Raw genomic sequence first — 26,990 nt, forward strand, 5'->3', positions numbered from 1 at the left:
AATAGGCAAATTCTATCTCTCAGGGTTATTGTGAGGATTAAATGATTCATCACATATAAAGGGATCGTGTTTAGTAAACAATAACAAAAGTCAGCAATTAGTTCAATTGCCAAATTCTGGGGAAGCTACCAATGAAATGAATACTTTCCGACCTTGATGATGGCAATGTAACTGGCCCAAATCTTTTGGTAGATGTTTGGCATTTTGTATCAAAGCCATCAAAAGACTCATTGGCTTAGTAATTCCACTGCTAGCCATCTTTCCTAAGAAAATTACGTGGAATGCAGAAAAAAACCTTATACAGAAAACCATTATTGGTAATAGGTAAGCACTGTCAGCAACCTAAACATTCAACAACTGAGGAGTACGCTGTGATATACAAATTCAAAAGCAGCCATTAATGATGACTAGTAAAAACTATGTGGTAATAAAACTTTTTTATATAGTAACTTTTGAAGATCGCCAGTGCAACAGTGTTGCAACACTACGAAATATTTGAATAGAAGAAAAACTTACAGGACTTTCCAAATGTTGGTAGTTGAGGGAAGGGTGCTTGCTGATTAAGGTGTATTTTTGTGGTATCTATTCTGATCCACTGATTTCTCTTTTGACTATTACTGTAGCACCACAGTATTTAACAACTGAAATTTTAGTGTAATTTTCAAATACTGAAAGGCAGTTAATCTCTAAAGGAGCTCTTTTTTCTTCAGAGGAATACTGCCTCACTGCCTTCGCTGGTGACAACAGAAAGTGAAAAAAGTATCAGGGGAACACAGCTGTGGTAGCCTTTGGGGGCCCAATCATCACATCCCATATATAGCATCTGTTCCCACTGTACCTGCACCTGGCCCACAGCTTTTGGACCACAAAAAAACATTTGATAAATATCTGATATACTTTTTTGGCATCAGGCCTGTTGTACAGTATAGCAACAGTAAACTTTGGCTCAAATCTACTTGTGAATTTGTGTATTTCAAGGGAAACTCTTTTTTTTTTTTTTTTAAAGATTTTTATTTATTTATTTGACAGACAGAGATCACAAGTAGGCAGAGAGGCAGGGAGAAAGAGAGGAGGAAGCAGGCTCCCTGCTGAGCAGAGAGCCCGATGTGGGGCTCGATCCCAGGACCCTGGGATCATGACCCGAGCCGAAAGCAGAGGCTTTAACCCACTGAGCCACCCAGGCGCCCTCAAGGGAAACTCTTAACAGACAATATTTTCTTCTCATACTTAAAAAATTAGTTCTGAAATATCACAAATAAACCTAAGCACTCATGCACACTTCTTTTAAAAGTTTTTTTTGGATGGGCACCTGGCTGGCTTAGTCCATTGAGCATTTGACTTCAGCTTACTTCATGATCTCAGGGTACTGGGATGGAGTCCTGCATGGGGCTCCCCTCTCAGTGGGGAGCCTTCTCCCTCTGCTTCTCCCCCTGCTTGTGCTCTCTCTCAAATAAATAAATAAAATCTTTTAAAATAAATAAATATTTTTTGGATATGAAACTTATGAACATTTAAACACTAGGTATAAGAGCAATTTAATTGTATATTTACTATAACTATATCATCAAACCTAGGTTGTCATCAATTGTAACATGCATCCTTATTTTAGAGAAGTTGTATCTCAGAAATTATGAACTAGAGTAATTAACTACACAGCAGTGATTAACTCCATGAGATGCATGTGGGAGGTTCAGGGCATGAATATTAACCCATCTGTTTATTCTTATCAATGCGACCTTTAAACTATGCTCTGGCTTGGTTGAAATAAAGATATCTATAAATTAAAGTTGTAAAATAATATAATATTAAGCAGCAGGCATAGTGTGATGAGTAGGATAAAGAATCAGATGTTTCAGACTGCCATAAAAAAGTGGCAGTATATTTTTAGCAGCTGTGTCATTCTTATTTAAACATAAGTTCCTAAAAATAAATTAACTACATAATTACAAATTTCACTCATTTTAAATAAAGAAATGACACAAGAGAACTATAGGCCAGGATTTCTGATGAACATAGGTGCAAATATCCTCGACAAAATACTAACAAACTGAATCCAACAATACATTAACAAAAATCATTCATCATAAACAAATGTGATTTACTCCCGGGATACAATGGTGATTCAATATTCATATATCAATCAATGTGATACATCATATCAGTTAAGAGAAAGGATAAAAATTGTATGATCATTTCAATAAATACAGAAAAGGCATTTGACAAAGTACAACATCCATTCATGATAAAAGTCCTCAACAAAGTAGGTCTAGAGGGAACATACCTCAACATAATGAAGGGCATATATGAAAAACCCACAATAAACATCACCCTCAATGGGGAAAAACAGAGCTTTTCCCCTAACACCAGGAACAAGTCAGGATGTCCACTCTCACCACTTTTATTCAACATAGTACTGGAAGTCTTAGTCTCAGCAATCAGACAACAAAAAGAAATAAAAGGAATTCAAATCGGTAAGGAAGAAGTAAAATGTTTTACTATTTGCAGATGATGTGATACCATATATAGAAAAGCCTAAAGACTCCACCAAAAGATTACTAAAACTGTTAAGTGAATTGAGTAAAATCACAGGATATAAAACCAATGTGCAGAAATTTGCTGCATTTGTACATACTAATAATGAAGCAGCAGAAAGAGAAATTGAAAAAACAATCCCATTTACAGCTGTACCAAAAATAAGACCTATGAATAAACCTAACCAAAGAGGTGAAAGAACTATACTCTGAAAACTGTAAAACACTGTTGAAAGAAATTGAAGAGAACATAAACAAATGGAAAGCAATCCGACATTCATGAATTAGAAGAAAAAACATTGTTAAAATATCTATACTACCCAAAGCTACCTACACATTAAATAAAATCCCTATCAAAACACCAACAGCATTTTTTGCAACTAGAACAAAAAAATCCCAAGATTAATATGGAACCACAAAAGACTCTGAATAGCCAGAGCAACTTTGAAAAAGAAAAGCAAAGCTGGAAGCATCACAATTCTGGATGTCAAGTTGTAATACAAAACTGTAGTAATCAAAACAGAATAGTACTGGCACAAAAACAGATATACAGATCAATGGAACAGAACAGAAAACCCAAAAATTAACCTACAATTATATGGTTAATCTTATTAAATCAGGACAGAATATATCTAATCGAAAAAAGATAGTTTTCAACAAATGGTGCTGGAAAAACTGATCAGTAAATAGTAATAAAACTGGACCACTTTCTTACACCATACACAAAAATAAACTGAAAATGGATTAAAGACCTAAATGTGAGACCCGAAAACATAAAATTCCTAGAAGAGAACAAGGCAATAATTTCTCTGACATCAGCCATAACAACATTCTTATAGATATGTCTCCTGGGACAAAGGGAATTAAAAACAAAAATAAACTATTGGCTTCTATATCAAAATAAAAAGCTTCTGTACAGTGAAGGAAACAATCAACAAAACTAAAAGTCAACCCATGGAATGGGAGAAGGTATTTGCAAATAACATATCTGATAAAGGGTTAATATTCAAAATATATAAAGAACTGATACAACTCAATACTAAAAAAAAAATCCAATTACAAAATAGGCAGAAGACATGAACAGCTATTTTTCCAAATAAGACATCTAGATCGCCAACAGACATATGAAAAGATTTTCAACATCACTCATCATGAAGGAAATACCAATTAAAACCATGATGAGATACCATCTCACGTTTGTCAGAATGGCTAAAATTAACACGGGAAACAAAAGATGCTGGCAAGGATGCAAAGAAAGGAGAACCCCTCACACTACTGGCGGGAAAGCAAAATAGTGTGGCCACTCTGGAAAACAGTATGGAAGTTCTCAAAAAGGTAAAAATAGAACTATCCTATGACCCAGCAACTATACTACTAGGTACTTACCCAAAGGCTACAAACATACTGACTCGAAGGGGCACATGCGCCCTGACGTTTACAAGCGCCATTATCAATGACAGGCAAATTAAGGAAAGAACCCAACTGTCCACTGACTGATAAATGGATAAAGATGAAGTCATAAATATAGTGGAATATTACTCAGCCATCAAAAAGAAGTCTTGCCATTTCCAAGGACATGGATGAAGCTAGAGTGTATTATGCTAGGTGAAGTTAGTCAGAGAAAGAAAAAAACAACCATATGATTTCACTCATATGTGGAATTAAAGAGAGAAAACAGATGACATATGGGAAGGGGAAAAAAGAGAGGGAAGCAAACCATAAAAGAGACGATAGAGAACAAACTGAGGATTGATGGAGGGGCGGTAGGCGGGGAATGGGCTAAATGGGTGATAGGTATTAAGGAGGGCACTTGTGTTGAATGTGATTTAAATTCTACTCCTAACACTAGTATTACACTGTATGTTAACTAATTAGAACTTAAATAAAAATTTGGAAAAAAAAAACATTAAAAATAGAACTCCTAGGGCTCCTGGGTGGCAGTCTGGTTAAGCGACTAACTTTTGGATTCAGCTCAGGTTGTGATCTCAGGGTAGTGAAATCGAGCTCTGCATCAGGCTCCATGCTCAGCACAGAGTTGCCTTGAGATTCTCTCTCTCCTTCTCCCTCTGCCCCTCCCACTCATGCTCTCTCTCTCAAATAAAGAAATAAAACTTAAAAAAAAAAAAAAAAAAAAAGAACTACCCTATGATCCAGCAAACACACTACTGGGTATTTATCCAAAGAATACAACAACACTAATTCAGAAGGATAAATGCACCCCTTTGTTTACAGCAGCATTATTTACAATAGCCAAGATGCAGAAGCAGCTCTACGGTTCATCGATAGATGAATGGATAAAAAAGATGTGGCGTATATATACATACAAAATGAAGTATTATTCAGCCATAAAAAAGAATGAAATCGTGTCATTTGCGATGACATGGAGGGAGCTAGAGAGTATAGTACTAAGTGAAATAAGACACAGAAAGACAAATACCTTATGATTTCACTCATACATGTAATTTAAGAAACAAAAGCAGCAAAGGAAAAAAAAGAGAGAGAGAGAGACAAAACAAGAAATAGATTCGTTACAGAGAACAAACTGATGGTTACCAGAGCAGAGATGGGCAGAGGGCAGAGGCACCTGAAACAGGAGATAGGGATGAAGGAGGGCCCTTGTGATGAGCATCAGGGGATGTATGGAAGCGCTGACTCACTGCACTGCACACCTGAGACTAATATAACACTATAGGTTAGCTAAAGTGGAATGAAAATTAAAGAAAAGAAATTAAATATATCTAAGATATATCTGGGAGTAAAAACAAGAAGATACAGAAAAATGTGATTAGCACGATTTTACATTTGTACAAAATAAATCAATATAAAAAACATATCAAAAATAAGACAAAACAAAATCTGCTTTATGTCACTCTAAAGTATGCAAACTGTACTCTGATAAAGACGTGAGGCTTTTTTTATGCCTTCCCCAGAAAAATACAAATTGTACCCTGAATTTGAGTTACCCCCACATAGTATATGGAGCTACAGAGAAACATAAAACCTCACCTCAGAGCTATTGATGGCCAAAGCTTGAAGGAGCAGTTTAGTGGCATCAAGATGGAGACCATAGTGAATCAAAAGGTTGGCCAAGTTCACAAGAGGAATGTCCTGGTATTGAAGTGGAGCCAAATTCAAAGCTCTCTGAAGACAGGCAATAGCAAAAGTGCTGTTTCCTACTGCTCTCCAGTAGAGTCCAGCTTCATTGAGTATCAGCCAGACGGGGGCATTTGGCTGAAAAACCCAAAATACCTCAGATGCCGAAAGAATACAGTACTAGTTCTAACAAGGATTTTTAATGCATGCATTTTAATTTTTAATTACAAATACTAAGCATTTAAATTTCAGCTGTCTAAAGCAGGAGACTTACCTTATTAATAGCGTGAAATAAGAATGACCCAATTTCTTCTTCTGGGATAGTATAGTTATTAATACGGGAAAGCAAAATCTGAAAACATCAAAAGGAAGACTGACTCAATTGAAAATAACAGGGAAGACATTTGAGAAAATTCTATAGATAGCAGTCTTGAGCTCCTCAGGAACAGCTAATTTGAATAGACACTTATAATCATGTATTTATATATATAAAACACGAGGTCATCACCAACAGGTGTTGACCTGCTTATATGAACGCCCTAGTTTCCTCTAACTAAAACACGTTACAAGATGTATACCACATACACATACCCCATTAAATTCAACCTAAGTATCCAAAATCAAAAGAGAAATTATTCAAAAGACAATAGTATGTAATACCCAATGGCAACAAAAACCTTCTATCTTTCCTAGCTGGAAAACCACTGGATCTGCAACTACGCTATGTTCTTGCAACATGTGTGTAACTGTGAGTAACTCTAAGGTGGGGATCATGGTCTATTTATCTTTCCTAGGAATCCAAACAGTGCCTGGTACATAATGTTTTCCACCTCAGTAAATGTTTGTTGACTGTCAGTAGTAACTGTTCACAGTTTTAAAATTAAGTTTTAAAAAGGTTGTTGTGATGGTCTGTTTTCTCTGCAAAAAACTAATCTTTCATTTGTATCTCTGGAATGGTATCTAATGTAGAATTTCTAGTCAGTAATATAACACTCTTCGTTATACATAACTAGCAGGAATTAAGGTACAAAGCATAATGGAATTTATCTATAGTATCTGTAAATTCATACAAATTCATACAAACTTCCAAGGACCTTACAAAAGGCCACAGGGTTGAAAAGGCTACAAAGAGAATCTTCAAGCTTTTGATTTATACAGACTTCTGGAGACTTGGGAGGATGCAAAGCTAAACTGAAGGAGTCAGAATGGCCCCCACCAGATGAGCCCCAACAAGTAAACAGAGAGATCTGTGTTGCTCATCTTTGCGGCACTCTTATTCAAAAGAATAAGAGTGCGTGAGCACCCTGAAGCATACTTCCCTGACACTCCTTCAATAGCATGAAAGTCTTCTTAATGATTCTACCAATTCTTTAAGAGTTTTAAAAAACTTCAAGTTCAATAACTGCCTTCTATCAAGTTTTCGTTCCACCTAAGAGGCTTGTGAAGTCACCCAGAATGGACGGCAATAAACACCAGCCTACGTGAGCCTTACTTTTCGTGCATGGTCATCTGGCATTTTGGCTTTCAGATCCATGCGGACCTCTAATTCTTTGACTAAGTAGGACAGAGTCTGGCTTTTTCTGAAGTCAGTTATGGAACAGTCAGGGGTTTGGGCCTCTTCTTCTGAAGAATAATCATCACTGCTGAGTTCGTGGATCCTGGCACAAGAAAAAGGAACAAGATTCATATTTTCAAAGTTTGGGTGATTTCAAGATAAAGACTTAACCTTTCAAGTCCAAGGCTGGTGCTCTCAAAGAACTGCCAGATGATAATCATGCAGAATCAAGTGCTTTGCCAAATCCATCAGCACTTGCCTGAGTCCTTTGTTTTCCGGTGGCAGAAAATACGTTGGTAATTCCCCGCCAAGAGGGACTCTAGGATAGCTTTCTGCACAATCTGCTCTTTTAGGCCAAAGAATATGCTGTTTGTCCTAATAAAGAGAAAAAATTTCTCATAAGTTTCCTTGGATTCAATATTTCAACACGCTAAATAAACTTTTTAAAAGAATATAAACATATTAAGATAACTGAACCATTTAGTATTTTAAAAAAATTGTAGACACTATCATGTAAACTCTATCATGTTCCTTCTACTGAAGACTTTTAGTCTATGTCAGTAATTCTATCTGCTTTACCATAGACTGGTTCAGGGTTGGGCAGGCCTAAGTCAGCTGAGCCCCATGAGATACAAGGAGAGGCTTGCTTGGGGCTTGTGAGAAAGAAAAGCCAGTCTTTGTCTCCTTTGCTACATAGGAACAAAGAACATGTTGCTCCAAGTTGCTGTTGGCTGTTACCTCATGACCATGAGGAAGACAAGCATTAGGATGAAACCTATACCGGGGATGGCAAATTGAAGAAAAGGAAAGAAACGGGTCCCTGATGACATCACTGGTCCATTTAATTAACCAAACCCAAAGCTTGCTCTCATCTCTGGACTTTCTATAATATGAGGCACATTTAAAGTAGAGTTTATGATTTGTACCTGAAAACATATATGAGCTTAAAAAACTGGCACAGAAAACTATTTTTCCCTGAACTAAGATGGTTTCTTTTCCAATGCCAAAGTTTAACAATTGTTTTGATATGTAAAATGTTCATTTTTCTAAATATACATAAGATACACCAGAGGCTTATTAAACTTAAATCTTGGAGTTATCAAACTTTTGGGAATTTATTTTACACAGAATTAAATCTAAGTAGCTATATTAATTCTGATAGAATATAAACTGGATTGAATTCTAAAAATTTAATACTGTATAAAATACACATGGTATCTGTCCTCATACGTTGGTATCCCCATGGGCTAACATACAATTATTTCTTAGCTAGTCAGAAATACATATTTATTGGGGTGCTTGCGTTGCTCAGTCGGGTAAACATTTGCCTTTGGCTCAGGTCACAGTGCCACAGCCCTGGGATCAAGTCCCACTTTGGGTGCCCTGCTCAGTGGGAAGCTTGTTTCTTCTCCCCCTTCTTCTGCTACTCCCCCTGCTTGAGCTATCTCTCTCTCTCAAATAAATAAATAAAATCTTAAAAAAAATACATACTTATTAACTTATTATCTGTATCATCTGATAGAATATAAGGTCCAGCAAAGAGCTTGCATGCCGTATCCACAGTACCAGCCTGACGCACAAATAGGAGCTCAATAAAAGAATGCTGATTAAAAAGTGAAATGTAGCTGGCCCTTGAAAAGCACAGCTTTGAACTATGCAGGTCCATTTACACGTGGATTTTTTTTTTTTTATAAATACAGTGCAGTACTATATATGTATTTTTTCTTCCTCATGACTTTCTTAATAACATTTTCTTTTCTCTAGCTTACTTTATTTTAAGAATACAATACATAATACCTACAACATAAGAAAAAGTGTTAATCTACTGTTTATGTTCTCAGTAAGGCTTTGGTCAATAGTAGGCTATTAGTAGTTAAGTTTTTGGGGAATCAAAAAAGTTATATGCAGATTTCTGACTGCGTGGGTCAGTCGCAGAGTCGCTAGAGGGGTCGCTAGAGGGGTCGGTCCCTCTAGCCCCCATGTTGTTCAAGGGTCAACTGTATATAGAAGCATATACTTAGGTCAAGTTTAGAAACTTTTGAGGGTTGGTACTTATACTCAGAGCCCAAAGTTTTGAACCAAAATTGGTCTATATGCCTCACTTGATTGGGAAGAAGACCTCAAGACAGACCCGGTGCCTTGCTAATCTACTACTAGGAGAATGCCTTCTGTTTAATAGAAGTTGACTAAGTATTTGCTGAGCTAAGCTGAACAGTGATAAGGACCGTCACTTCTTTCAGAAATCTTGTCTGAAAAAAGTGCTTCATCATCCTTTATTAACTTACCCTATATGCATCAGAATCCCTGCCCCAGATCCAGAGAATGGAATGGGCTACAGGAGAAGACTTGACCAAATCACTGATATCACTCTGATTTGCCTGAACATCAAAATTCACAGACATCATACTGGAGGTTGATGAATCCTCACCAAACTAGAAAATGAAAAGAAAAGTTGAATCAAACTAGAAGCAGAAAAGAAGCTGTGATTAAGATTTAATCCAACTCAAAACCTCAGTGAATACTCAAACCCAGGAGGAAATCTGAAAGTAGGTCAGTAATAAAGTAATCAGAGCTTTACATTTTCAGAACTAGGCTCCAACACTATTCTCTCAGAAAATGTATAATTTAGCAACTTTTAATCAACTATTATTGGAGTATGAGAAAAATGGCATGGATTCTTCCTTTCTTTACTGTCCCTTTACTTGCCTTCTGTGATTTAGTCTCTTTTAAGTTTAAACATGAGCTGATTATCTAAGATGTTTGGTTCATTATTGCCCTACCCTGTCTAGACTAAAATGATTGGTACTCAGTAGAATTAGTGTGCTGTGTGAGAAGCAAGGAACTTGAAAAAGGGCTCTCAGGAGTTTAATATAGCTATGATTTAGGCATTATAACCATTATACAATCAACTCCCAATATAAATATAGCCTCCCTCCAAACCAAGGTAAATCAATGCTTGATATTCTTAGGGAATACCCCCATTCCTGTTTATTTCTAAAACATTGTTACATAAGGGAATGGGACCAGGATGGGAGGGAGTAGAAAAGAATGGATTCATTCACTATGTAACAGAGATACAACTTATGGATATAGAATACTGAAGCTACACTAGTACAGGGGAGTCTTCCAAATGGTCTGTCTTGAGACCATCATGATAACCAAAAGTCACCTTGGTTTCAGTCTGTATCATTTGTAAATATTATTCCCTTTTTTCCCCCTTAAAATAATGTTTGGATTTAAGACAGGGAGCTATAGGGGCACCTGGGTGACTTAGTCGGTTAAGCATCCACCTTCAGGTCAGGTCATGGTCCCAAGGTCCTGGGACTGACCCCTGCATCAGGCTCCCTGTTCCACGGGGAGCCTGTTTCTTCCTCTCTCTCTGCTGCTCCCCCTGCTCATGCTCTCTGGCTCTTTCTCACAAATAAAGAAATATAATCTTAAAAAAAAAAAAAAGATAGCTATAATATCAGATGTGTAAGTCTGATGTCCCTTTACTGTGTTTGAAAACTAAACATGGGATATTGCTAGGAACTAGTTGACAAAAATCATGGGAAGCATTTGGTCTTTATTACTAATTCTCCCCTAAACTGTCTCTTAATTTTTGCTTCTTTTTCTCAATGAGTTCTGGGATTTTTTAGACTAAAAAGTACTAATTCTTCATCGTTTGTCCTCCTAGAGAAGCTGTTCTGATTAATTATCTTAACTGCTCATCTCTGAAAATTCCTGTATCTATGATTAAAGATATGATAGGTTTCAATAGGATATGATAAACTTCACTTTATTTCCAATATCCTTTTGGAAGATATTTCAAACTCTGGTTGTGCTTATTATCTGCTATCAGTCCAATTAGATGCCCTCTGGTATCATTATAAATAAGTATTATTTCTTCCCAACTAGTTAGCCTAGGATTGTATATGACTTAATGCATATGTGTGTGTGTGTGTGTGTATACACACATGTCTATGTATGGATACTCACAGAGAAATAAAGAGAGAGAAAATACCCATGCCATGTAGCAATAGTGCTTAATAAAAATTTCCTGTTGATAATAATCATTTTGTTAATGTTTTTAGTTGAAGCAACATAACTGGACTGATGACTCGAGGGAAGAGCATGGCTACTCTTCCCCAAATTTTAAATTACTGGTCTTACTCTAGCAAGTTAAAAGGGAGATGCAGGCTTTGAGTTAATACAGCCCAATCTAGCTCTCATGGTAAAGGAGAAAAGAAACAAAGACATATACAGCTAGTCCTTGGGGGGACTGGAAAGGTCATGCAAGAAGTAACTGAGTACTATCTACAAAATCTGACTTCATAAACATACTCAAAATCTTAAATTAGTCACAAATTTGGGGATCAAATATACAAGGAATCAAGGGGGAAAAGCAATATTAAGCAGTATTACTCTTATATATGCAAAGTTATAAGAGCTAGAAGATAGCAAGAAAAAGACCTGAACATAGTCCACATTTTCAAAAATATCTCCACGATGGTAGCGCACAGGTTGGTCCCACTGGCAATGTAAACTATGCTGCTGGTTGACCAGACGGCATATCTGATGATTTCCTGGAATAAGAAAGGAAAGTACAATTTTTGAGAAACATCAGCAACACCAACATGGTTTCTTTGGTCTGAGTCACTCAGTTTCAGAGCCTGGCAAAGTACTTACACAGGGGGTACCATACACGGAAACACTCATTAATAGTTAGCTAAATTAAATCGTTCTAAAGAAGTCTCAGTTTCTCTAACTATAAAAAAAAAGGGGGTTCCACTAAATCACCAAAATATCTTCTGGTAATTACATTCTGTGACAGTAAAATCTATTAATTACATTGTTTTAAGAGACTTTTGCCATCTCTCTGGAGATAATCTGCTTTATATAGTTCATAATTCTGTTTCAAAATTATTACAAGAGCTCTAGTTATATTGTAATACAGAGCAAGCAGTAAATAACCCAAAGAACTGAACATACTCTTTATACTCAAAATAGCAAAGAAAACCTAGTATGTGGATTGTAAAATGGACTTTAAATGGTCACAGCTAAGGTTCAAAGATTTAAGAGACCTTCCATATCAATATTCTATTAATTTATTCTTTGATGTCACCTGTTAGATCTGCTCCCTTAGGGTTTCATTAGAAGTGAAACATTCTGGATATAACCAAGTCACTGATATCCTGTCAACCCAACTGTCCTTAGACAGTGGTTTTAACTTCTGGGTCATGGACTCTGAGAGATTTTAATAAAAGCTATATGCCTTCTTTTCAGAAAAAAAATTGTGCACATACATATTACAGCATGTAATTTTTGGGGAGGATTTCAGAATCCCCTGAAACTAATCCACTGACCAAGGTTAAGAGCTCCTGCTTGAGACAAATTCTAGTCTAAAATCTTACTTCTAAAATAAAATATTTGTTTTTAAGGGAGGAAGAAAAATAAGACAGCCTTATTGCCAGTGTTGGCTTGGTAGTGGATGGTTTGTTTCAAGGGTGTGTGTGGCTTGTGTTTACTTGGTATAAGGCCATGTTACTCACATTGTGTTTTCAGACCAGCAACAACAGCCATCAAATAAGAGCTTGCTAGAAATTCAGAATCTCAGGTCCTACCTCAGAAGAATCTGCATTTTAACAAGGTCTCCAAGAGATTGGCATGCTTACTAAATCAAACAACTGTTGTTAAGACTTCTAAGATCGAAAAGATTTAATTTTTACTTTAAAATGTGAATTAAAAAAAAACTTGATGACTTGATTTTAAGACTGAGGGAAGTCATAAGCACAACTTTATACTGCATTAGGGCTACACAAAAGTTATGAAAGTAAAACATGCTAGAAGTAAACTTCCTAAACTGTCTTTATTTGGAATCAATACTCACCTAACTGTGCTTCTTTTGCCATCTGTGTCTCATGGATGATATTTCTTAAGATTTGCTCTTCCTGAATCAGCTTATGTTTTTCTAGGATCTCCTGCTGTCTCAGGTAGTGGTCATGCTGCTTTTGATATTCTTTCAACTCATTCAGTGTTCGCTGGAGGGATCTTAACATTTTTATAACACCAGGAAAAAGTTATAGATCTTTAAAACGGAATTTTTAGACCTTTTAAAAAATATTATTTATTTATTTATTTATTTATTTGACAGACAGAGATTATAAGTAGGCAGAGAGGCAGGCAGAGAGAGGGGGAAGCAGGCTCCCTGCTGAGCTGAGAGCCTGGTGCGGGGCTCGATCCCAGACCCTAATATCATGACCTGAGCCGAAGGCAGAGGCTTAACCCACTGAGCCACCCAGGTGCTCCTAAAACTGAATTTTTAAACCCACATACTGTATAGATTTTTTTCTGGTCCTCAGCAATAATTGCTAGTTTCTTCCTTTTAACATACATACAAACACTGTAGTACAAATTTAAAAATGGGGGCAAAATAAATCTATTGTTTTATTAAAAGTTAGAGGCAAAAAGATGGATGCAAAATTCTTCCCTTACAAAGGGCTCTTTTGATATTAAATGGTGTATTGGACTGTTCAGGTACCCAAAAGATATAGTGATACACTATAAATCTTGACATATTCAACAACTATTCTACTTCATATTCATACATATTGACATTTTCAACAACTATTCTATTTCCCCCCACAAAGTCCGTGTTAGTTCTACTGCCACCTTTTCATCTTTTCTTTTGATTCTACATAAAGACAAGGTGAAGAGAAAGGGCCAAAAGTACCTCGCTCTTAAACTCTAGCTCCTTGTATTTGTGGATTTTTGGGAAAAAAAAAAAAAAAACACAGAAACCCGACTTCGAAAGACATTTTGTGTACCAGTTGGTATCAATAAATCAGCTGCCTGATTATATTCAGTCACAGAATCATTTTTACCTATACAGATTGTGTACGAGAGAACCAATTTGCTTAGCCAGGACAAGTTCTGATCAGGTGTAACAGAAGCCAGTATAAACAAATAAGTGGTCATTCCTTCCTTTTCACCACATTATGCTTTTAAATGATTGGAAAATAAGCAAATGCAATAGTTTAATGAGTTCCAAATCTCCATTTAATTCTCTAATAATCAAAAATTGCCTCAAAACATGGAGGCTAATTCCGTAAGAATAATTCATTTCCAGTTATGTGAAGTTTCCTAACTGGCCCTACTACTTATGGAATCAAATACATTTTTATTAAGTATATTGCAAGGACCAAGTACAACAGCACTTCATCACTGCACAATTTACAGAAATTGGATTAAAATATGGGCCAAATAATGTTTCTCAATGTCACTTAACTAATGTAACATTAGCCCAATCCTAGCATCTAACGGGGAGAAAGAGCAAATGCAGCATGTGCAAGTTATTTTTCCGACAATGTATTCTGTGGAAACTAAAACATAACCGAATTTCTAATTATCTGGCAGCGCCCCTACTCCATCATAAAAGTAACTGATGGTCGAAGTATAAAGACCTAAATGACAGAATTTATTGCAAACATTCTCCAGTTCCTGGAATTCATACTATTAAAGATTCCTCTACACAACCTCTGAGTTGTGCTAACCCACCCTGGATCTGAAGAAAAGGGACAGGACTAGCAGCAGTGAAGAGGTGTTTTTAATTCTAATGCACAAATTAACACGGGCATTACCCTACCCAGGTCTAGCTTATGATTCTAGAGTGCTACGGTTTCAGTAACATTTTCTCTCCCAATTACCTATGTTGAGCTTCCAATTTCTGCTCGAGTTTTTGCTGACAAAGGACAGCATGCTTCCTCTTTATAGCCTGCTCAAAGCCAGGTTTGGCCTGCAAAGCATGGTCATAACAGAGCACTGAGTGGTTATACTCTCCCAGCATCTGAAGAGACAAAAACAAAACAAAACAAAACAAAACACACACACACACACACACATATATACACACAGGAGGAAAACATTAGTCACAGCATGGTTGGACCTGCCCAAACCCCCTAACGACTTACAAGATCACACTTACATCTCACTCTGTAGCGAACATTATTTTTAATAATTTTGTTTTGTTTTATTTATTTATTCATTTGAGAGAGATAGAGAGGCAGAGGGAGAGGGAGCAGCAGACTCCCCACTAAGGTGGGAGCCCAAGGTGGGGCTTGATCGTGGGTCCTGGAATCATGACTTGAGCCGAAGCAGACGCTTTACCATCTGAGCCACCCAGGTGCCCCTGGCGAACACTATTTTTGATCAGTGACCAAATCCACAACATAAGATATGCTGCACGATTGCTTAACTAGAAAGTAGTGCTATCTTCAGAGGGGTACTCTGCAGGAATTTAAGACTCCTATCAACTTAATTATTTTTCTTTTTTGTCAAGAGGCTAGGACCATTAGGATACATTATTATGTTGAGGTATTTTCCCCCTAATTTCTTCATTTCCATTCCCTTTTCTTCGTTCAGACCAAAAGAGGAAGGGGTGGAAAAAGGTAATTTTTTAGTTGAAAATAAAATTTAAAAAGAAAAGGAAATAGCAACTGGTTTGGCTCATGAAAACACAAAGTTGTATTTACTGCATATATATTTCCCAAAGTGTAATAGCTGGTGAAGAAGTCACTGTCATCCAGGGCTGCGTGGACCACCACAGCAGCATCTGCAGAGAAGTGTGCTCTGTGCAGCACATTTGCCAAGTTGACCAGGGCAATGTCTTTATTGTGCCTACAAGAGAAGGAGAGGTGCAATTCGGTGTTAGGAGAGATGTGTGTGATCTGTGACTCCGTGTAACTATTTAACAAGAGAATATTACATTCGAAGTTATTGAACTTAGAAAAATAACTTTGAGTGTACTGATAGAGAAAATAATTGAAGAAAATCCTACTGTTCATTTTTATATAGCTCATGGTGCTTATTCAATCTGACAGCTATGAATTTTGCCATAGAAATAAGGTTGGGCAGATACTTTATGGCTGTAAAATGTATTTAGGGCTCATTATTTGCTTTGAGAAAAATTTAATTTATGCTAATTCCTCCAGGCAAGGTCCTTATAGTCAAGTTTCAAGTGAACCAGAGGGCCTCTACATTATGTATTTTTTCCTTAATGGAAATCAGAAAGATATTGTGCTATTAACAGCGTGAACTCTTTGACATCTGTCATTTTTTTGTGATGGGACTAAATTCTTTGAACAGGTACAGAGGAAAGTGTTAAGTACAACACAATGCTTCTTCACATTGTTTTCTTATGTGCTGCTTCTTTACCAGTCTTGATTTATATGGAGAATCAGGAAGTCCAGAAAGGGAGAAAACTTACCTGGAAGAGAAGTGAAGTGCTCGCATGGCACATTCCACTACTTGATACGGCTCATTCTTTATTCTCCAATAAAATGAAGCCATGTTATACAGTACCCATGAGGAAGAATTCTAGAGATTAAACAAATAAGAACAATCCAACACAACTCATCACACTTTCTTCGACTCAGAAAGTTCAAAATGAGCACCTTCACTATTCTGTCTCTTCTGAAATTTAAGCTGAAGAACAAGACATTACACCAATGAATAAGCAGGGGACAAAGTACCAAGAGACTATATCTGTCAAAGGTGCCTCCTGATCACCAGCGGAGCAAGTACGTGACTTCAGGTGTCATCTCCATGGAGAGACCACTCAAATTCAAGCTCTTGCTCCCAGAGGGAAATTAAGCTGAAAAGCCCACCAAGTGACCCAAACTTGTTGATTCCTATTTCAGGACTTTAGAAGTTAGGACCTAACCTACTTAGAAATGCCAGTTGTTCCAACATGAAATTCCTCAAGTTAACAAAGTTTCCTATTTATTCAAATATCTGAATGAAGGTACATATGTAAGCAAAAGGCAGGCTTATCCTTTTGTAAATGATGAATTTTTATTTGTTCTTCTTTCATCTGTGTTCACAATCCAAACCTTCACTGCTAAAAATTATGTCTTTAGTATAGAGTAGTAAGTGTATTATTTAGTGAAGTTAAACAGAAATTGAGATAGGTTTGCTTCTTCTGTGGCCTGGATTTATAACATATACTAATTTCAACCACACAGAGGTCTAAACACTGAACTGGACCATGACAAAAACTCAGTGTAAATCGTTTAAGCCCATGTAGAGAAATTTCAAATTTGGCATGGCAAAAAGAAGTCATATGAAGTTAAAAAAAAAAGTTATAAAATTTAATATAAACTGGGAAAAGTATATATGACAACCACTGTTTATTATCTTTAATACATAAAGAGCTCTAAAAAAGAAAGATAATACAAGACAAAATACAAGAGAATATGGATCAAAAACATGCACAGACAAATTCAAAAGTTCAAAACAATGGTCAATTAGCAGGAAAATGATGTAAAACTTAAAGAATATAAAGAAAAAAGATACAAATTTTCCTTTTATAAATTCGCAAAAATTAAAAAGAATGTCAACAGTCATTGTGGGCTATACTAGGAGTTGTGAGTATATTAACTTCAGATATTAACTGTAGAAATGTTAGTGAATGCAACATTTCTAGGGGACAGTTTGCAACATTATATAAAAAGCCTTAAAATATGATTACACTTTGATGCCCACAATTCCACTATTAAAATTTTAGGGGCACCTGCGTGGCTCAGTGAGTTAGGCGCCCAACTCTTGATTCGGCTCAGGTCATGATCTCAGGGAAATGAGATCAAGCCCTGTATTAGGCTCAGAGTGCAGAACCTGCTTAAAGAATTTCACAATCCCTCTCTCTGCCCATCACCTGCCTACCGCCCCTGTGTTCTTGCTCTCTTAAGAAAAAAAAAAAAAATCTTGTGAGAATAACTGTTTTAACTATAAAGATGTGTAAAAATAAAAAGATTACATCGTAAGATAGTAATGATCTCTGAATGTTTTTTAAAATTTTTTCTTTTATAGATTTTTTTTAATGTAGACTGAATTTTTTCCAAAAGGACAAATTGTTTTCTTCAAAAAGAGTTATTTTTAATATTAAAACTAAGTATAATTCTGCATTAATCAGCTTTAAGTATTCCCTCTTCAAGAAATGTATAGAATTTGTAAGTGATGCAAATAAGGGTATAACACTTGCATATGTTGTTAAGGGATATGTGCCACTTTCTTTCAGATTTGACTTAAGACTTATGTTTCAGTCTGTTTTGACAGCCCTTTGAGAAAGTTTTTTTCAAATTAACAAATGCTTTGAGTTTTATCTCTTACGTTCAGACTTTATTTTGTGAATTGGGACCAAAAAATCGATTACAAATTCTATAGGAATAAGTTAAAACACCGTGATAAGTAAACTATGATGGTCTATATATGTGTGTGTATATATATATATATATGAAGTATATATTGGAATATATTGGAAGTAAGAGAAATCACAATATATTGGAAGTAAGAGAAAAACACATCTTTAAAGGAGAAACTTTTCTGTAAGATTTCTCATAAAATTCCACTGTCAATACTTTTTCCTTCTCTTGGACACCTTTTCCCTTGGCTTTTAGGAAACCGCATTCTTCTGGATACCCTTTTGGATCTCTTTTGCTGAACTCTCCCCCTATGCTTGACAGCTAACTGTGGGAGGACCAGGGACTCAGAGTGGCCTCTTCTCAAACTTCCCTCTCCTCTAGATGAGTTCATCCAGTCCCATGGCTACAAACATTCCTTACTTAATTATCCTTTATCTATCTATCCAGCTCTATCTATCTATCTATCCACCCTCCTGGAGCTCAAGTCTCTTTTAGGTATTTTTTTTTTTTTTAAGATTTTATTTATTTATTTGACAGAGATCACGAGTAGGCAGAGAGGCAGGCGGGGGTGGTGGGGGAGGGGAGCAGGCTCCCTGCTGAGCAGAGAGCCCCAGGCGGGGCCGATCTTAGGGCCCTGGGATCAGGACTTGAGCCGAAGGCAGAGGCTTTAACCCACTGAGCCACCTAGGCGCCCCAGGTATTTCAAAATTTAATGTGACCAAAGCAGACTCTATCTTCTGTTCCTCTACCCCAGCACTGCTCTTCCTTCAAGTTGCTCATGCCAAGACTTCAGGAATTATTCTCAATTCTTCTATTCCCTTCATTCCCCACATCTAACTCATCAGCTTCTAAACTTCTAAACATTTCCTGAAATAGTTTAAGTCCCTCCATTTCCAAAACTAATCATTCTAGTCCAAGCTATGTCATCTCTCTCATGAATTACTGCCCACAGCCTTAGAACTCTCTGTTTTCAGTTTGGGTTCCTTCAGTCATTTCTCCAACTAAGTTTAAGAGTATATTTTTAAAAATAGTAATTGAGGGGCACCTGGGTGGCTCAGTCATTAAGCATTTGCCTTCGGCTCAGGTCATGATCCCAGGGTACTGGGGTCGAGTCCCACTTCGGGCTCCCTGCCCTGCGGGAAGCCTGCTTCTCCCTCTCCCACTCCCCCTGCTTGTGTTCTCTCTCTCACTGTGTGTGTCTCTGTCAAATAAATAAATAAAATAAATAAATAAATAAAATCAATCTTAAAAAAAAATTTAATTGAATTATGTCATTCCTCTGCTCTAGCCTCTAGTCTCCCACACTCAGGTTTCAGTGCACAGAGTCCTTACTCTAGTTTTCAGAGTCCTGCTTAGTCTGGCCCTGGTCTACATCTTTGGCTCCTTTCCTCTCCTTCCCTCACTAGGCTCCAACCTTACGGAGCTTCACCTATTAAAGACTGTATCTTAGTGTCTCTCCCTAGCCCCCTGACCCTGTCAATTTACATGTGGAAGCCCTAACCCCCAGTGTGACTATACATGAAGACAGGGCCTAGGAATAGGTGCTAAAGGTTAAATGAGATCCTAAGAGTAGGGCCCTAATCCAATAAGGCCAGTTCCTTCATAAGAAGAGGAAAACATACCGGATCTCTCCCCCCACACACACAGAGAAGGGGACATGTGAGGACACAGTGAGAAGGTGGTCATCTGCAAGGCAGGAAGAAAGTCCTCAGCAGGAATGAATCAGCCAGCACCTTATCCTGGACTCCCCAACGTTCATAACTATGAGAAAGAAGTTTCTGTTGTTTAAGCCACCCAGTCTGTGGTATTTTATGATGGTAGCCTGAGCAGACTACTACACTACTGAGCTCATGAAGTCTTCAGAGCCTTTCCCTTGGCTTAGAATGCTCTTCCTTGACTGCTGACTTTTGGTTCCTTCTTGTCATTCAGGTATTAGCTTAAATTTCACCTTTAGAGAGAGGAGGACCCTAACTGTTCAATCTAAAGTAGCCACACAATTACCCTCTACCTTAATTTTCTATAGAGAACTTACCACTATGGTCTACTTTCAACTAACCAACCTCTGAAGGTATTTTAAATCCTAGGCCAGTTTTCCTAGGTAGTTTTTATAACTCATCAAGTTCTGGGGCAGCAATGTTTTACATTACCTTCAGAAAAACAAGATGAAGACAGTAACTTGGCTATAAAATCATCAAAAAATATATATATGCCATATTTGAATAAACATATAAACATATAATAAACTCTATATAAATCTTGCCTGTTCACATTTTACCTAGTACCATTATAATACTGCTTAAAAACTAGCCTCCATTTTGGGGCACCTGGGTGGCTCAGCCGATTAAGCATTCTGCTCTTGGTTTTGGCTCCAGTTGTGATCTCGGGATCATGGGACTGAGCCCTGTGTCAGGTTCCACACTGGGTGTGGAGCCTGCTTTGATTCTCTCTCTCCCTCCTCCTCTGCCCGTTGCCCCACTCTAGTGTGCTTGTTCTCTCTCTCTCTCTTTTAAAAAATCTATCTATCTCTTTATTTATCTATCGGGGCTGGGGGGAGAGACAGAGAGCCCACAAGTCGGCAGAGTGGCAGGCAGAGGCAGGGAGAGAAGCAGGCTCCCCACTGAGCAAGGAACCCAATTCGGGACTTGATCCCTGGGCCAAAGGCAGCGGCTTAATTTTCTGAGCCACCCTGGTGTCCCTTTTATGGGGACTCTTTTGCTTACTCTTTTTTGAATAAGTAAATAAATAAATAGTAATTTCTTTTTCTTTCTTTTTTTTTTTTAAGAAAGGAAAGAAAGAAAGGGAGAGAGAGATGGAGGGAGGGAAGACACTAGCCTACATTTTATGATACAACTCAGACACAGAGAAGAGTTAAAAAAAAAATCTGCTTTCTAAATTCCCACACGTCATGCTAAATGACACGTTTAATTTCTTGGGTGCTGTTACATAATTTAATTCTTTATTTCATGTTTTTAAAAGTAGATGGTTCCTTAAAAGAAAATTATCAGAAGACTTTATGGTTGGTAGTGATTGTTTTCTTGTCCAGAGAACAGTGATGATCTATATATTGGGTAAATATTTCAAAGATGCTAATGTTAAATTTTCCTTCATATTTAAAATATATAATCTAGCCTATAAGCCCTGTTGCTCATGTTGGCTTATAATTTGCTTTTTCATGAATTAGTTTAAATAAAACTTTTGGCATCCCTTCTGATAGAGGGGACTAGACTACCAATGTTCCTCCCTAGCTTTGAACCATACAGTTTATATTAATGTAACCATATTTAAAATCACTCTCTAGATAAAAATTATCTAAGCAGATTATTTTCTGAGAAAAAAAGACCGTTTGCACACAGAGTCTCTGGCCCTTTCAATCATTGAGGACTTACCTTCTGCAGCCCTTCATGAATGAGGTGACCGATGTCATCTATACTTCTTCCTAGTCGTTTAGATAAATATGTGAAGATTGGATCTTCTTTAGGTAATAGAGGTGCAGAAAGATTAACTCTCTCTTGTACACCCTGAAGAGAAGAAAAAAAATGAAAAAAAAAAAAAAAAAAAAAACAGAACAAAACAAAAACCACACACCCAGAAAAAGATCATAAGACAAAAGCTCACAAGTAACTCAGTATCTTATAGCACTTATTTTAAAGGAGTTTTAAGAAATAGATGTTTGTAAAATTATAAAGCTGTTTGGAAGGGGAAAAGAAAGAAAAAATATTTATAAGCAAGAGACAGAAAAAAAAAAAATCCCAAATCTCTACTTACTCGCAGATGTTGAAAAGCATGTATACTATATGGAAGTTCTAGAATTTTGGTACAATCAGGTTGCTCAGGGTCTGGAGGGACAGGAGATTCTGTGTCTATATAATCTTCAGGGCTAAAATCAAGAAGCCAGGGGCAATAAATGAATGAAAGGTGAAAAAATGTCTAGTTTTTCCCTGACTCAACTATACTCTCCTAGCACCTCATCTTTACAACTAGTATTAGTCCACATTCAACCTTTCTCTCACACAGCAACTGTTGGTAGGCAGTATTTTAGGAGTTTAACAAGGGAGATAAATCAAAAGAGAGAAAATAGCAGGTAGACCAAAGAATGTCAGGATTATGAACTTTTTAAAAGTTTTTCAATATTATTCCCAGAAATGTTAAACCGATTTACACTTCTGTTGACAGCCTCTCCACATTTTTACCAGTTACTTATTTTTAAATATTTTTTCCAATTTGAGAGGTGAAAACTATCACAATGGTTTATTTTGTACTTATTTGATCATTACTGAGAGACAGATTTTCCACATGTTTGTTGGCCATTTGTATTTCTTTTCCTATAAATTGTTCAATCTCCTGTGGTATTAAGTATTTTTAATTGATATTTAAAAGTTCTACATGTATTTTAAACTTTCAAATTTCAATAAACTCATCTGTGACTGAAGCTTATCCACATTGATAAATAATTTCTTACCGATTTGAGAAAGGTCTATTCAGGAAAACATTAATTTTATTTCTGGAAAGAGAATTTCTTTACCTGATGTCTTTGCTTTCCAAAGTTATATATGTGCCATCATACAGATCCAGGTCCCCTAACGGCACCTTGGCTTTGATGCAGTCTGGATCCTCTTTATTATGTCTCTGTTCCAGTCCAGTATCTCTGTCCTCATTCTCTTCTATATGAATTTTTTGAGCAACTAATTGCTTCTGTTGAGAAGACAATGAGAACACAATGGATTTTTCTAATATTTCAGTCTAGACAACACGTAAGAGAAAGGAGAATTTAATGTGTTGGAAGTCAGAAAAATCCTCTATGAAGAAAGATAAGGATTCTGAACACAGAAGTCCCCCCACTTACCTGTAGGGGTATATTCTAAGATTCCCAGTGGAGACCCAAAACCACAGATAGTAACAAACCCTATATATACTGTATTTTTTGCTATACATATATATCTATAATGAAGTTTAATTTATAAATTAAGCACAAAAAGAGATTAACAACAATAACTAATAATAAAATAGAATAATTACAACATTGTACTATAATAAAAGTTAGGTGATGTGATCTTTCTCTCAAAGAATCTTATTGTACTGTACTCATCCTTCTTGGGGTAATATGAGATAATAAAACGCCTACATGATAAGATGAAATAAGGTGAATGACACAGGCATTGTGACACAGTGTTAGACTATTATTGACCTTCTGAGGATAGGTCAGAAGGAGGATCATCTGCTTCTGGACCAAGGCTGACCCATGGGTAACTGAAACCACAGAACACAAAACTGTGGATAAGGGGGAATTAATTTGCTGATACAAATAAGCTTCTCTAAACAGGTGTCCGTATACAGAAAGTAATATTATATGGCATTTATAATAATGGCAGTTGAATACCTTCATAATAGGATCTCTGACTACCTATAAAGCTGCATCTATCAATTTAACTTCCCTGGAACAAAATGGCTTAGAAATTAAAACTACTTTGAATTGTCCATACATCGTATTTCAGTCCTTCAAGACATCCAGCATGTTGATAATGTGGAATTTTTCCCCTAATAATTTCCCCTAATGCCCTGTACTCCAGGTGAATTCCTGCTACTCACATTTTTTTTTTCAAACATACAGAATTATTACATAAAAACCTATGTTTCCACCACCCACATCTACCATATGATAACATTTGCCATACTCATTTCAGATTTTTTAAAAAAGAAAAATAAGGTAGTTTAAACCATTCTTTACTGCCTTCAAAATCCCTCTCTCCCTTCCCAAAGTTACCACTATGCTGAATTTGTTTGATGTATCATTTCTGTATCTTTAGAAAATATTACTATATTACACTTATTCTCTTAAAATATTATGCATATATCTCCATATATATGTCCCAAATCAACATCTAGCATTGATTTCCACCTTTAAAACCTTTATGTTAACAGGATCATCCCATATCATTCTACAACTTCTCTTTTAACTTTACGTTTTTAGGATTTATCTATAGTGATCAGTATAGCTCTAAATTTTTCATTTTAACAAACGTATAAAAATGTTTTTATCCACTTTTCTGTAAACCTTTAGGTTGCTTCTTTATCTTTTTGCTACTGAAATGCTGTGATATTCTTATAAAAGCCTCCAGAAGGGGTTAAAAATATGGAACGCAGAGGTCATATGGGATCCACGTTTCTGATTTAGATACTATCTGACTTTCAAAGTTGGTATAACCACTAGAATTCTACCAACAGATAATGATAATACACATATCCCCACAAACTTACCAACATCACATTTTTAATTTATGTCAATTTGATGGGCATTAAATGTTATGATTATTGGGGCAGACTGCATTATTCTTAATGAATCTGCTGCAACTCCTTACAAAGGAGCTTACACATCACTGTTCTGCTGAACTCAGATGTGGCCAGTATGACTCACCTTGACACATATAACATGAGATGTACAATGGAATCCTCTGAAGAGAAACATGTTTAGAACCAGTGTATGCTTTACTATGTTCTTTTTTTAAAAAAAATGATTGATTTATTTATTGATTTATTTATTTGACAGAGAGAGAGAGAGAGAGAGAGAGAGAGCACAAGTAGGGTAGGCAGAGAGGCAGGGAGAAAGAGAGAGGAATCAGGCTCCCTGCCAAGCAGAGAGCCCGATGTAGGGCTCGATCCCAGGACCCTGAGATCATGACCTGAGCCAAAGGCAGAGGCTTAACCCACTGAGCCACCCACACGCCCCTACTATGTTCTTTCTTTTCCTTCCGGTACTGAGAATGGCAGTATGCCAGACAGCGGCTGTGCTGTCAGCCTGGGTTCTGGCATTTGGACCAGAGTGACATTTAATATGACCTCATTGTTTTAACCCATGAAGATTATTGAGATGTTACTAAATGATCTGTTTCTACTTACTCATTCCCTCCCGACTCTTTCCCTGTAGGTAGGCTATACTATACATTGCCCTATGACTGCAGGCTTGTCCATGTGACTTGATCTGGATGATGGAATGTGAGTAGAAATGACGTCACTTCTAAGTAGAAACTTTAAACAAGCTCGTATGTTTGGTTACTCTTCCTTGAACCTCTAGCTTCCTCCATGAAATAGTACTGAGATTTTTGGGACTATCTGTTGCCAATGCAAAAGTTGTCATATACTGCAAAATGGAGCCTATCTTAACTAATGCAAACATTAATGTGATTGAACATATTTTCATATGTTTGTATTTTATAACTTGACTTTCCAAATCTGCCTATGTTTCTCCAGTTTTTTTAAATTGATTTGCAGAAATTTAGAAGAGTGATTTTGTAAACTCAGTCTTTATCAGTCATATGTACTTCAAGTATCTTCTCCCAGCTTATAGCTTATGTTTTAATTTTGTTCATGGTGTCACTTACTGAAGAGAAGCTTTTATTCTTAAGATAGTCAAAACTAGCAGTTGTTTTCTTAATTGTGGTTTCTATGTCATTTAAGGAATCCTTCCTATCCTAATGTCATAAATAAAATATTTACTGATGAAAAATCCAACAAAGTAAAAAGGTAAGGCAAGCACTAGAATAACAGAAATGTAATCTATAGTTTTAATCCTTGTAATTTATTTGTTAAACATGTTGGGTCATTTGTTCTGCAGAGTCTGCCACTCTACAGGATTTTGCTGACTGCATCTCCCTGGTTCATTTAACATGTCCCTTTCTTTGTCCTCTGTATTTCCTGAACATTGACAGCAGGATCCAGGGGTTCTTAACTCTTTTGTGTCACAGACTTCTTTGGTAGTTTGATGAAAGCTGTAGATCCCTTTCTCAGAGTCATCTTTTAAATACATAAAATAAAATAAAATACATAGAATGAGAAAGGAAACCAGTTATACTGAAAATGACACTGGAAAATAAGGTAGTGGATTAGATTCACATTTCTTTTGGCAAAACTACTTGTTAGGTAGCAATACTCTTTTTTTTTAATCTTTCAAAGATTTTATTGCAGCAGAGTGGGACAATATGGAAGATCTCAGGCAGGTCTCTAGAGCCCCAAATTTATGCAATGTATTTCCATAGGTAGCAATACTTTTTAAGATATTAGTATGGGGCGCCTGGGTGGCTCAGTGGGTTAAGCCGCTGCCTTCGGCTCAGGTCATGATCTCAGGGTCCTGGGATCGAGTCCCGCATCGGGCTCCCTGCTGAGCAGAGAGCCTGCTTCCTTCTCTCTCTCTCTTTCTCTCTCTCTCTGCCTGCCTCTCAGTGTACTTGTAATTTCTGTCAAATAAATAAATAAAAAATCTTAAAAAAAAAAAGATATTAGTATGTTTGCCCATAAATTTTCCAACAGGATTTTAATTTATTCAGTTAGTTCTACCTTCTCTTAAACATGACAGAAGAGTCTAACAGGCTTTAACTAATCACTGAACAGGCTTCAACCCAACTATGTATTATTTTTACCAAGCTTTACCTTTCAAAGGGCAAAAAAATAAAAAATTAAATAAGTATAGCAACTTCTTCATCAGTATTTGTACTCATCATTATACATCCTTTGCATATCTACTAGATTTATTTTTCTTCCTGTAGAAGTACGTCTTTGACTTTTTTTAAAAAGCGAGTCTGCAGTAAGTAAACTCTGTCAGAAAACATCTTTGCTTTGCCCTCACTCTTGATTGATGGCTTA

The 26,990-nt window shown here is 36.6% G+C and overlaps 1 protein-coding gene across 2 annotated transcripts in view; it reads right to left on the reverse strand.

Moving 5' to 3' along the window:
- The window catches only part of TTC17 (tetratricopeptide repeat domain 17), a 117,755-nt gene that overhangs the window by 69,016 nt on the left and 21,749 nt on the right, over positions 1–26,990 (reverse strand). For both annotated transcript variants that reach the window (XM_004763212.3, XM_004763211.3), the window contains exons 3-15: positions 22,879–23,048; positions 22,122–22,233; positions 21,743–21,874; positions 16,424–16,533; positions 15,690–15,834; positions 14,865–15,004; positions 13,049–13,209; positions 11,632–11,744; positions 9,465–9,611; positions 7,439–7,554; positions 7,117–7,282; positions 5,899–5,976; positions 5,538–5,762 (exon numbers count right to left, since the gene is read on the reverse strand). In XM_004763212.3, the coding sequence (XP_004763269.1) occupies positions 5,538–5,762; positions 5,899–5,976; positions 7,117–7,282; positions 7,439–7,554; positions 9,465–9,611; positions 11,632–11,744; positions 13,049–13,209; positions 14,865–15,004; positions 15,690–15,834; positions 16,424–16,533; positions 21,743–21,874; positions 22,122–22,233; positions 22,879–23,048 (1,815 nt within the window). The remainder of the gene's footprint in view (positions 1–5,537; positions 5,763–5,898; positions 5,977–7,116; positions 7,283–7,438; positions 7,555–9,464; positions 9,612–11,631; positions 11,745–13,048; positions 13,210–14,864; positions 15,005–15,689; positions 15,835–16,423; positions 16,534–21,742; positions 21,875–22,121; positions 22,234–22,878; positions 23,049–26,990) is intronic.

The sequence above is a fragment of the Mustela putorius genome, unplaced genomic scaffold (genome assembly GCF_011764305.1).
Source record: "Mustela putorius furo isolate JIRA1106 unplaced genomic scaffold, ASM1176430v1.1 tig00003859_pilon_pilon_pilon, whole genome shotgun sequence".
Lineage (NCBI taxonomy): Eukaryota > Metazoa > Chordata > Mammalia > Carnivora > Mustelidae > Mustela > Mustela putorius.